The 13669-nt window shown below is 41.7% G+C and overlaps 1 protein-coding gene across 1 annotated transcript in view; it reads right to left on the bottom strand.

The window, feature by feature from the left end:
- POLN (DNA polymerase nu) overlaps nucleotides 1–13669 on the bottom strand; it is a gene marked incomplete at its 3' end in the record, with an annotated part of 145705 nt that overhangs the window by 22717 nt on the left and 109319 nt on the right. The window contains exon 20 of the mRNA XM_080938973.1: nucleotides 12–94. Within this exon, the coding sequence (XP_080795099.1) occupies nucleotides 12–94 (83 nt within the window). The remainder of the gene's footprint in view (nucleotides 1–11; nucleotides 95–13669) is intronic.

The following is a 13669-nucleotide window of genomic DNA, read 5'->3' as shown; positions in this document are numbered from 1 at the left end:
CTATGGCTCACCAGCTCCATAGACCACGGAGTACACCACTTTCTTGGTCTGTTCTCTGTCCATGTGTGTCACACGCTCAATGGGAATGTCCTTCCTGTATGGAAAAATGGCATGTTAGCTGGCATTGCTGTCACCTTCTGTGGAGGCCCTTCACCATTTCAAGCCAGGGCTGTCCAGGAGGTAGCAGAGACTTGTAATGTATGCAGTATTCAGCTCTCCCTAGGCTCCTAATGAGGTTCCCCAAAGAGACAGCAAGGCTTTGGCCCTCATATTCTGGGGAAATCATACATGAAAACTAAATATTAGTTTCACAAAAAGATATTTGTTCAGCTTTAGAGGAGCCTGACAGGTCCTGAGCCATAAGCGTGCCACTACAGGGGCAAGCTGGATTTAGTCCTGTGTAGTCCTTCACAAGACTGAAGAGGCAGCTGTTGCTTTGATCTCCCACAGAGAGTAGGGTGTGTTCTACTCTGAAGATACAGCAGTCGGAGACAGTGTCAGCTCTAGGACAGCCTGTGAACCAGTGACTCAGAGGAGAAAGCCGAAATAACAAAGAAGCAGAGCCCCAAGATCCAATATACACAAGGAACTCAAGAAGTTATACCCTAGAGAATCAAAGGATCCTATTAAAAATGGGGTACAGAGCTACACAGAGACTTCTCAATGGAGGAATATCAAATGGCTGAGAAACACCTAAAGAAATGCTCAACATCCCTAGTCATCAGGGAAATGCAAATCAAAATGACCCTAAGATTTCACCTCACACCAGTCAGAATGGCTAAGATCAAAAACTAAGGTGACAGCAGATGCTGGTGAAGATGTGGAGAATGAGGAACACTCCTCCACTGTTGGTGGGGTTGTAAACTGGTGCAACTACTCTGGAAATCAATCTGGTGGTTCCTCGAAAAATTGGACATAGTGCTACCTGAGGACCCAGCTATACCATTCCTGGGCATATAGCCAAAAGTAGTTCCAATATCTAACAAAGACACATGCTCAACAATGTTCATAGCAGTCTTTTTTATAATAGCCAGAAGCTAGAAAGAACCCAGATGTCCCTCAACAGAGGAATGGATTCAGAAATTGTGGTACGTATACACAATGGAGTACTACTCAGCTATTAAAAATGAGTTCATGAAATTCCTAGACAAATGGATGGAACTTGAAGCTATCATCCTGAGTGAGATAACCCAGTCACAAAAGAAAACTCATGGCATGTATTCACTTAAAAGTGGATACTAGCCCCTCCCCCCTCCCAAATAAAAGAGCTCGGAATACCCAGGAAACCAGTCACAGAACTTATAAAGCTCAAAAAAAGAAAGACCAGAATGTGGATGCCTCAGTCCTTTTTAGAAGGGAGAACAAAACAGGGACGGAAATACAAGGTCAAATAGAGGAGCAGGGATTGAAGAAAAGATCTACAGAGACTGTCTCACCTGGAGAACCACCACATATGCAGCCACCAAACCCAAGCACTATTGCTGATGACAAGAAGTGTTTACTGGCAGGAACCAGATATGGATGTCTCCTCAGAGGCTCTCCCAGAGTCATACAGATACAGATGAGGATGCTTGCAGCTAAACATCAGATTGAACACAGGGACCCCAGTGAAAGAGAAAGGACTGAAATAGCTGGAAGATTTGCACTTCATGGGAAGAACACCATCATCATCAGCTAAAGCACTGAGGTGGAAGAGGGTGATTGGGAGAGGGAGCATCTTCATGGAATCAAGTTGAGGTGGAGGAGGGAGAGGAGTGGGAGGGGTATAGCATTTGAAATGTAAATACAGAGAATATCCAATTAAAAAATAAAAAGAGTTGCTCCTCACTCCCTGGCACATCCCAGTGACAGGTGCCTATGCCTAAGAAGGGCTCCCCCTGACTGCTGCTCTTGAAAACATCCAGAGCATCCACAGCCAGTCTGAAGGTTGAGTAAGCACAGGTTCAAGACCAAAGGACAGAAGCCTCTCAGTCTTTGTGATTGTGGGTCTCTGTTGGGCTCTTGTGATCAAAGTATTCCTAATTCTGTCTTAGCCTTCATTTCCTGTTTACACTGAGCACCAAGGTGAGGGCTCAGTCGTGTGTGTGTGTGTGTGTGTGTGTGTGTGTGTGTGTGTGTGTGTGTGTGTGTCTTTTTCTAGGTATGTCACCTGGCAGCTCCCAGAGACTCAGCAACCAACCAAAGAGCATACACAGGCTGTTCCAAGGACCCCTGACACATATGTAGCAGAGGACTGCCTTGTCTGGCCTCAGAGAGAGAAGATTCACCTAATCCTTGTAGCAACTTGACCCAGGGAGGAGGATTCTTGGAGGGGCACCCTCTCAGAGGAGAAGGGGAGAGGGAATGAGGGAAGATCTCTGTGAGGGGACCAGGAGGAAGAAACCTTTGGGATATTAATAAATAAAATAATTAATAATAAAAAAATAAGTATTTCCATTTCAAACCACAATAAAAGAAATAAGAAAGTCAATCAAAATAATGTGAAGAAAGGAAATAATAATGACAGGGCACTCTTTAATGAAATAAGGAGCAGAAAACAGAAGATCAAATTGGCAAGTAGGATCTTTGTTCTTATAGCAAATAAAAAGACAATTAAATTAGTTAATTTCATCCAAAAAGGAATAAGTACCAATATAAAAAATGAGAAACTACAAAGGAAAGTAACTCTTGGTGTGAAGGAAGTAAAAAAAAAAAAAAAAAAAAAAAAAACAAACAAAAAAAAAAAACCCCTTAGAAATGCCTTGTGAAACTCCATTTAAAAACCTAGGTTAGATGGACACTTGCTTAAGAAAATCAGTATACAAATTGGTTGCAGAGTCAGGGGAAGCTGGAGGCCTTGTCTAGCATTTCCAAGGCCTTGGGTTTCATCCTCAGAATTGAAAAAAAATTAAAATTGACCTTGCACCAAATGTAGTGACATATTTCTATAATCTCAGGATTTGGGAGGCAGAGGCAAGCAGTCTCTGAATTCTAGAACAGCCTAGGGAATATATCAAAACTATGAAAAAAAAAAAAGAAAAACTGACCTCATTACAGATGAAAGTTAATGAGGTTGGCTCACTGGGAGAACACTTGCCAAGTATGCACGAGGTCCTGGATTCAACTTCTAGTTCTTTTAGGACCATGTTAAACAGATCAGTCTCTATTGAAGAAATTGAGAACATATTTAAGGAACTATGCCATCAAAACAGCATGGGTGCGCAGACTGCTGGTGGTATATGCCTTTAATCCAAGGGCTCAGGAGGCACAAAAAGGCAGATATCTGAGTCTGAAGCCAGGCAGGTTTACAGAGGTTTCAGGACAGGCTGGGCTCCAAATAGACAACGCTGTCTCAAAACAAACAAACAAACAATATTGTGACAAAGCAAGCTGGATGCATTACTTGCTTTTCTTATTGTGATAAGAATGAAAAACAACCTAAGGACGGGTTTATTTATTGTGGTCCATTGAGGTGGGAAGGCTCAGCAGCAAGACCTTGAGGCAATGAACTCAGCACACCTGCATTCAGGAAGCAGAGAGAAATAGATGCTGTCAGCTCACTTTCTCCTCCTTTACAGTCCAGACTCCAGACGGCAGAATAGTGTTGACCACATCTACAGTAGGTCGTCCCACCTCAATTAACCCAATCTAGAATGCCCCTCACAGATGTGCCTAGAGGTTTGTCTCTTAGGTGAGTTTGAGGCCAACCTGGGACAACTGAGTGAGACCATGGCAAAAGCCAATTGTTTTTAAAGGGCTGGGGATATAGCTCAGTGATAGAACACTTCCTCAGTGTGTGTAAGGCTATGGGTTCAGTCAAGAACTGCTCCCACTCCTCAAAAGGGGTGAGTATAAATAAGGCCAGTGGAAACTGGAGGAAATATCAGCTTCGTGTCTGCCAAGAGGTTAATGAGTCACAGAAGATGCCTCAAAAGTAAGAATGACAAAAAACGAGTAAGTTATATACAGACATTAACAGGAAAAATAAAGGCCAATAATAAGTATAAACTTGGCTTGAAACAATTAGGCAAATGCAAATACATACACTAAGTGCTGTCTCATCTACCACATTGACAAATACCAAGCTAACTTGAAACACAGAACAACAGCAGTGGTTGGGGCTTCTGGTACACATTTAGATACACTTCTAATACAAAGCCAAATTAGTAACTTTCTGAGAGAAATCCTTACATTATATATGGACTTTTTACCTCACAATTCCTCTTCTGTGAATTTCAGTTTCTAGACATAGACTCAATTCAGTCTGTAGAAAGACACGGTCTTCCTATGTTGCAGCCACTACTTCCCTTTGTCCTTTTCTGCACCCATAGCTCTCCAGTGGGGGTGAGTGCTGACAGCCCACCTAGCACATCAGTAAAAGCCTTTATTCAGAAAACTACTTGCCATGTCAGTAAAGAGCTGACACCCCTAAAGCGGTGGTTCTCAACCTTCCTACATCTGCACCCTTTAATTCGGCTCCTCATGTTGTGGTGACCCCAACCATAAATTTATTTCATTGCTATTTCTTAGCTGTAATTTTGTTACTGTCATGCTGTAAGTATCTGATATACATGATATCTAATATGCAACCCGCAGGTTGAGGACCACTGCCCTATAAGGCCTTGCCAGTGTGCCTTGTACCTTTACTTGCCTTGGTCTCATTTCTACTGTCTCCATGCCAACAAGACCCCAAATCTCTAGAAAATGCTTCTCAATTCCTATATAGCTACAGATGTTTACATATAAAATACTTATAGATATGTATATTCAGGGGACATACACACACATACACTTAAAGAGTTACAGTCAACGCAGCACAGGAACCAACTGAACAAATCAAACAAAACAAAGTATTCCTATATTGTAACTCCAAATAGACTATTCTTGAACCCAGGTTGACAAATAATTGACTGAACAAATTAATAAATAAACAAGAACAGACAAATCCCTATGTAGAAAAGATACACATTTTGTATACACTATGAACTTAAGAAGACAAGACAGCACTGCCTACCCCTGTTATAGACAGTGTTTTATAATTTTGTCCCACGGTGTATAGACACCATCGGAGCCCAATGACAAAGGTCAACATCAGCCTTGATAAATTCTGTTTGATAAAAAGCATGGACAGACAAAGCCATCAGAATGAATGACACCTTTAAGAATATTGATACCCAAGTCTGTACTGGCATCTTGCCATTTCCCTTAGTCACATCTGAGGAACTTCCAGAATGTTTCTACAATAATGGCCCATTTATCCACTGGTAGTGGATGAATGTGCTTATTCCATCTTGCAGGAAAGCAAAAACAAAGACCCATCTTTGAGTTCTCTCAATACCCACCCCCATCAAATCCAGGTCTGAAGTACCTAACAAATGACAAAGCTCCCAGAGGAAGCCATACAGGCGACTGTCTCTGTTTCTCTTGTGCAGTTGAGAACTTCACATGGTCACTCCTGCCCCTGGGATCACATGAGCAGAGACAGTTGTATCTGTGGCCATGGGAGGAAGTGACTGATGTGTAGATTATGGTCTTCACTGTCATATCATGTATTTCTCGCAGCTTTTCTCCCCGAGGTACTTCTCTGAGCTTGAGTCTTGTCACCATAACTATCTGTCATTTCTTTGAGGATGGAACAGGAATGCTGGCAGACTCATCTCCCTCACCATTGCTCACTACTAATCTTGCATGACCCCCTCCCAATACTCACACATCCAGTCCGTCACTAGCCTTTGTTGGCTCCATCTTCTAATATCACTTGAATCTGGACCTTCCCACCATCTCTTCTGATGGCTCCCCAATTCACTGGATAATGACAAGAACCTCTCAGCCTTTCCCATGCTGTTATACTTCTTTGCCAGAACCACCAAGCAGCACAGAGTGCCTGCCTCCCTGAAAGCCATTTGGTGGACATTTGGTTAAAGATGACACATCCTTTTCCCTTCTATCACTGAAATAAAGCCAAGGGAAAAGAGTATATCAGCATAAGAAGAGAGGGATGTTTAGCAAACAAGAGAGTTCTACACATCCATGAAAATAGTTGTGAATGTGCAAAGCCTGTGTGGGTTCATGTGTGCCAGTGCACCAGTGTGTGTGCATAAGTTCAGGTGGCAGCTGTGGACATTTGAACCAGCAAGACCAGGTATACCCCAAGGCAGAAGATGCAGCTAGAAATGAGGAATGCAGAATTCAACACATGTATATAGAATGGCTAGCACATGTATATAACCCTCTAACTACCTGTCATTCTACCTCCTAAGCCTAAAACCTGACTCTAGCTAGACTTCTCCCTGTCCTCATAGTGACAATAACAATCATGAAATGAGCCAAGTTCTTTCTGATGGTTTGGATAAGCTCCCCCAGTGAGCTTCAAAATGCTGAAACACAACAATTACTCCCTAGTCCTCTGCCTATGTAAAATGTTCATGAATAAGCAAGCTTTCCCATGCTACTCATCCATGTGAGCAGACACAAAGCAGGTCGCTCTCAGACCCTTTCTCAGTTCTCCTAGTAAGAGTGATCTCTGTGATTTTGTCTTTTGCTTTAATACTCATTTATAAGTTACAGTCTGTTTTCAAAATTTCAGTCTTAATAGTTTAAAAATAGTATTTAGGAAAGAAATTAAGGGGATATTCCTCTGGCCTATAGTTGAGAAGGGAACAGAGTCCACAGATCCAAGTTGAGGGGATGCTGAGTGAGGAACTGTCATGTGAAACCTTGGTGTGCTATCCTAGAGTGGTAAGAATCATACTTTCTGAGGTCTTCTTGTTTCTGTTACACATTTTCTCTCGGAAAAAGACTTCCAGATGTAAAATATGTTGCTAAGTCCTGTCAAAACTGCCTTGAAAGATTCCTGTAACTCTGTTAAAAAGGTTCTTACTTATATCAAAACTTGTGAGACTTTTCTGTTCAACAAGACTGTTCCTGGTAATTTCTTTTTACACTCTAGATAGATTTTTTAAAAATCCTGTGGCTTGCTGGGTAGCACATGCTTGTATTCCCAGCACTTGGGAGGTTGAACAGGAGGATCTCCAATTCAAGGCCAGCCTGGACTACACTGTGAGACCCTACCTGAGAAACACACCATAGCACAGCACAGGATGCACCGGGGCCATAGCTCAGCAGTAAAGTGCTTGCCTAGCATGGGAAGGTCCTGGGTTAAACCTCCAGTGCAAAACAAACAAAAGAACTGCAGCTTTCACTTGAGCTTTCATTAAATCAATATCTGCTTTCTTACTCACCAAAGTTTAATGCATGTGGATCTATATATAAGCGTTACTTTTCTAGGGATCATGTTTTTGGCAACTATGCCTTTATATTTTAATATTTGTGAGGTCAGTCATATTAAACATTTTTTGTGATTTTCATCATAACCTAGAGATTAGTTGTAGAACACTAAAAATAATCCATAGAATCTTTGAGCTTGTTTAGTAGGGCATTTCTGTGTAAATGTAAAAACAGAGATGTGTTAATAAAATTCAGGTTTCCAAGATGTTTAACATGAAGGGGTGTTGGATTTTGTCAAATACTTTCTCAGCATCTAGCAATCTATATATGATCCCATTCATATTTAGGAGATCTTACCTCTTTAATTAAACAACTCTTTAAGTGACCTCATAAATATACCCAGTGATGGATGAGTTTGATTCCATCTTAGGGTAAAAAGCCATTTTGTTATAAGGTCAGAATAAGTTGTTACTATTTACTACCAAATTAAAGTTTGACTTACATGTGCTCTACCCCATTAAGACAAGATGTTCTGTCAAGGAACCTTGAGGTGTTCTGCCAAGATGACCTGTTAAATAATCTAATCTGCTCTCTGCTTCTGTGAAATTCAGTTGTAAAATCCTTGTTACAAAACTTCAGTTTACACTTTTTCCCTATAAAAGGAGGCCTGAAAAGTTAACCCACAAAAATGCTGTTTTATAAAGTCGGTCCTGTGCATAGTAAATAAAGCTTATTTAATTGGCTTTCATTTAAACTGTGGTTTTATTCTTGCCTGGTGAGATTAACACCAGAGGTATGCTTCCTGAGTGATTCCAAATACAGTCAAGTTAGCCATGATAATTAGCCCCAAGTCCACTCATTGTCAACCTGACACCCAAATATATCACTTCTAAACCATACATTCTATCCCTTGCCCAGTAGATTCATGGTCTTCTCATAATGCAAGATTCCCTCTGTCCAACTCCCAAACTCTCTTAACAGTTTCAACATTACTCAAGGGTCTACTCTTCTGAAACTCAAGGCAATCTCTTCCTATAATCCCTTAATAATAATAAAATAATAATAATAATAAACCAAAATAACAAGTTATATACTTCCAATACACAAATATCACAGAGTTAACATTTCCACTCCCAGAGGCTAAAAAGGGGGAGGTGAGGGGGAAAGACAGAGAAGATCAGATAAAGGAATACCAAAATCCAGCAAAGCAAACATCAAGTCTTATATCCCCATATTCTGTATTTGGACACTTGGTGGCGTCATCTGGACTCAGTGGGCTTGGGTAGCCCCACCCTCAGTTTTGCCACCTATAGCACTGTTGTCTCTTGGGCTAGTTCCATTTATGCAGCTTTTCTCAGCAGATGTCCTGAGACCTCCAAGATACTTGGGTCTTCACTACAGTTTAGGCTGTACTCTTACAGGCTGATATAGTGGCTTTTCAGAATCTTGTAGGATCTGACCCTGCTTGATGCAAGCCTCCACGATCCCTCACTCCAGCATCTTGCTGCTGCCAAGTTCTTTTGCCAGTTCCAAATGTAGTCTGACTCCCTTCCACCATAGCTGTAGAAGTCTCTCTGTGCCTTGGTAGTTGAATCAGGAAAAACACTTCCTGGAACTTGTTTTTTGGTACAGAATCCTCCAGCTGTTCAGTTCACTCTCTCCTTCTGATGGATTTGCATTTTCAGAAGACAGCAATGTCTTTGGTTGGTGGAGTCTTACCCAGGAGCATCTTTCCGGTTGTTCCAATGCAGAACCTCAGATCTCTCTTTATCAGCACTCTATCAGTTACAGCTGCTTTCTCCGTATTTGCCTTGTCTGCAACTTTATACTCACTTCTTTGCCCCACACTTCCCATTTTCTATACCTTCCTTCTTTACCTTCATCCTAAACCTCAGTAAGTGGAGAGAACATGGACCATGATTTAACTCAAATACTATGCTTCTTAAAGTTTCTCCAAGAGACTTAGCCCATTATTTTTGAATTCAGCCTCACTCAAATTTTCAGGACACAGACAAACTGCAGCCAGATCCTTTGCCAGAAATGTAACACTAGTAACCTCTACCCCAGTTTCCAACAGAGTGCCTGTTCGCCTCAGAAACCTTATGAGCCAGCCTCCACTGCCCATATTTTTTTCAGCTTTCTGGTCTTCTACACACGCAGTAAAATGGACTAGGAAGTTCTTCCTACAGCATTTTAGGGATTTTTCTAGTCTTCAGTTCTATATTTTTCCTCATTAACTCTGCCAAACAAAGCTATACAGTCAGGTTTGTCATAGTACCAGCTCCAAATCTTCCATATTATTTTGTTGTGACAATAACACATGACAAAAGCAACTTAAGGGAGAAACTTAAGCTTATTTTGGCTTAGGGTTGAGGAGATAGACTCTGTCATGGTGGGGACAGCATGGAGGTGAGTGTGTGAAATGTCTAGAGACATTGTGTCCACAGTCAGGATGCAGAAGCATACGGATATTGATTGTTTCTATGAAAAAACCTCTAACTAAATGAAAAGCAATGATCAAAAAGCAAGTTGGGGGATATATTTAGCATATACTTCTGTATTACTATTCATCATTAAAGGAAGTAACACTGTAACTCAAACAGGGTAGGGACCTGGAGGCAGGAGCTGATTCAAGGTCATGGAGGAGTGTTGCTTACTGGCTTGCTCAATATGCTTATTCACCCTGGTTTCTTAAAGAACCTAAGACCAACAGTCCAGGATTCGAGCCACTTACAATGGGCTGGGCCCTCCCCCATCCATCACTAATTAAGAAAATGCCCTACAGGTGTGTATACAGCCCAATCTTATAGAGGCATTTTCTTAAATGAGGTTCCCTCCTCTCAGTCGACTTCAGCTTGTGTCAAGCAGACATAAAACCACCCAGCAGACTGATCTCAGCCTGCTTCTCCTTTCATTTAGTCTGTGATTCCAGCTCACAGGAGGGTTGGCATACACTTAGTCTCCCTTCTCAGTTGACTTCCAGAAATGCCCTCGTAGACACACCCAAAGTTACGTCTCCTCAGTAACTCTAAAATCCAGGCTGTTGACAATGAAGAGTAAGCATCAGTTTCTATTTGGATTCTGTTTCGCTGACTCCTGACCACTTTCTCTTGTGCTCTGCATGTTGTCTCTCTGAACCTCTGGATCCTTGCAGGGCACTGTTTCCACAGCACTGACTTAAGCTCAGCCAATAATGTAACTCCAAAGTGCAGGAAGTGGAAAGCACAAGTCAACACACAAATCCTCCTGTGTGGCTATGGCTGTGACCCTGGCTGCTACCTTGCTGCCTTGAGCCTCAGCTCTTGCCTGGTCTTTCTTGGATTCTCTCTGTGTCTCGCACTGGATCAGTCTCCACAATTCCAAGTGTATGAGATGTATAAATAGTGCCTTTTTAAAGTGCCATGTAAGCACTGACCATTTTTTCTGCCAAGGTTCTTTCAGAATTCCAAATACAGAGTTAAAGAGATGGTCTGGTGGTTTAAAACCATGCAATGCTCTTGTATGGGATTTGAGTTCAGTTCCCAACACTTATATCAGGTGCCTCACAACCTCCTGTAACTTCAACTCCAGGGGAGTGTAAAACCTCTGGCCTCCACAGGTACCTACGGTCACATGTACTTAACTGCGCGCGCACACACACACACACACACACACACAGTGTGTGTATGAGAGAGAGACAGACAGAGGGAGACAGAGACAGAGAGAGGCAGAGAGAGAGAGAGAGAGAGAGAGAGAGAGAGAGAGAGAGAGAGAGACCCATACATGCATACATAATTTAAAGTAATAAAAACAAATCTTAAAAAATTTCAAACACAGCAGCACTGACACTGACTCAAAGCTCAGTGCATAGGCTACGGAACACGTGTTTGGGCAACTGTGCTACATGATGACTAGTTTCCTAACTCCCACCCCACCCCCACAGCCTGATCTGCAGATGGCAAGAGTGGTATTAAATAAAATGGCCACGAAACAGTTTTGGATACAGATTAAGTGAGTATTGAGGAAATCATCCACGTTTGTTCCTAAATAATGGAAACCAGAAAACTAAGGAAGAGAACCCTCGTAGGGTAAATTTTCCTTCCAAATCTCTATCTCAGGTCCCAGATAAATTATTCACTGCACTTATGACATGTACTGTAGTCCATTAAGATTTAAGAATACATTTTATGGACTAGAAAGATGGCTGCTCTTCCAGAGGACCTGGGTTTGATTCCTAGAACCCTCATGATGGCTCACAACTATCTGTAACTCCAGTTCTAGAGGATCAGTGCCCTCTTCTGGCCTCTACGGGCAGTGCACGTATGTGGTGCATAGACATTCAAGGTGGCAAAACCTTTTAAAGCTAATGTGTTAAAAAGCAATACTCTCCCACTTCCGCACCATAAGCATGCAATGTTGTATCACACTGCAACTGACCAGAGGTATACACATGGCCAAAGCCCATTGCTGCCGGCTCTGCATGGTACACAGACTTGTTAGAACTTCTGCAGATAATATTGGACCTGAAAAAGATGCTTCCCTTATTTCTCCATGAATCCAAGGTCTTGTTTAGTATGGAGTTGGCCTTGTGCCTTGCTTGCCCTCCTAAATATGTCAACACTGTGCTGCTGAGGAGAATATAACACTGACAAGCGCTGTTGCTCACAAAACATAGATCATATGAAAACCACTGCTTGTAGGAATACTGGAGGGGATTAAAGCTGCCAGGAATCCAACCACTTTACTTACTTTATTTGACCTGCTCCATTTCTCACCTGAGCCTGTATACTCTTCCTTAGGGAAATGGTCTTCTGCTCCTAGATCAGCATGTTGATGCTAGACTTAGTATAGACACACACTCAGCATAACCCATAACTCCTGGACTCAGGTGACACTTCTCCCTCGGCCTCCTGAGTAGCTGGGACTACAGGCATGGACCACAATGCCCAGAAATTTATTTTTTTATTTTATTATTATATGTGTTATGTACTGTGTGTGTATGTGCCTGTGCTTGTGTGCAGCTGCTTAAATACATATATGTACATGTGCAGGTGGAGGTCAGAGGTCAGTACTGGTTGTGTTCCTCAATCGCTACATTTTTTGTTTGTTTTTGTTTTTTGAGACAAGATTTTTTCTGTGTAACCCTACTTGTTCTGGAATTCATTCTGTAGACCAGGCTGGCCTTGAACTCAGAGATCCACCTGCCTCTGTCTCTGCCTCCTGAGAGCTATGATTAAAAAGCATGCACCTCAGAGACTGAGCCACCAACCAAAGAGCATCCCAGGCTGGACAGAGGCCCCCAGCATGTTTGTAGCAGATGTGCAGCTCATTCTCCACAAGGGTCCTCCAGCAACTGGAGTGGGAGCTGTCCCCAAAGTCCCTGTCTGTGCAATCTGTTCCCTCTGGGCTCAGTGGGGAGGATGCACCTAATCCTACAGAGATTTAATGTGCCAGAGTGGTAGGATCCCTGGGGGAGGGGTTCCCACTCTCTCAGGTGAGAGGGGAAGGGGGGATGAAGGGAGGGACTCTGTGAAGCGAGACCAGAGGGAGGGCAGTGATTGGGATGTATAAATAAATAAATAGTGCTCCACAACACTTTTTGAAATAGGGTTTCTGTCAAACTTGAAGCTCAGTTACTAGGCTAGAGTTCCACTGGTCATCTCTGCTGAGATCATAGGCTTTTTCATGGGTCTTGGTTCTCTGAGCTCCAGTCCTCAAATAGCTAGCATTTTACTGACTGAGTCATCCATCTCTCCTCATCCCTAAATCAACACTTCAATAGAAGAATCTGGAAGATTAAGTAATACTATTTAGAAAGATAAGGCTGAATAAAAACCAAAACCTAAACAAACTGGTGTATGAAATAGAATCACTCTTGAGCAGAACTTTCTTATGGAAGGGCTTTGGAGAGAATACTATTTAACAATGCCCATAGCTGAACACTAATGACACAAACTGTATATTAAAACAACTATAATTAAAAGAACATAGTACAGCATATTTATTAATATTTATTTTAAGAAAAAATTTTCTGGCAAAAGCAATAAGGCTTTCCCAGTGAATTAATGAGTTGTACTTCCTAGTTCTGTTTTTAGTTTTGTAAATTTTTGCATCAAATATTTTATTTTTGGGAAAGAATCTTGCTAGGTAGTTCAGGCTAGCCTTGAACTTGAGATTCCCTGCCTCAGTTCCTGAAGTGCTGGCATTACAGATGTCTAGCTTTCATCAAGTATTTTGTAGTCTAAGATTGTTTTGTTGGGTACATTAAAATTTTGGATTGTTGCATCTTCCTGATGAATCCATTATGAAATGTCCTCTTTTGTCACTGGCAACAGTTTTTGCCTTGTTTACTTTGATATGAATGTAGTACATTAGCTTTATTATGCTTAGCATTTATTTTCAAATTATGCCTTGTAATGAGTATTAGAGTCAAGTACTGTCTTTTTATCTAACCTGACAATTTCTGTTTCTCATTTTTAAATTA

Source organism: Micromys minutus (genome assembly GCF_963924665.1).
Source record: "Micromys minutus genome assembly, chromosome: 1".
NCBI lineage: Eukaryota > Metazoa > Chordata > Mammalia > Rodentia > Muridae > Micromys > Micromys minutus.
The sequence above is the reverse complement of the archived record's forward strand: the minus strand, read 5'-3'. Positions and strand labels throughout refer to the sequence as shown.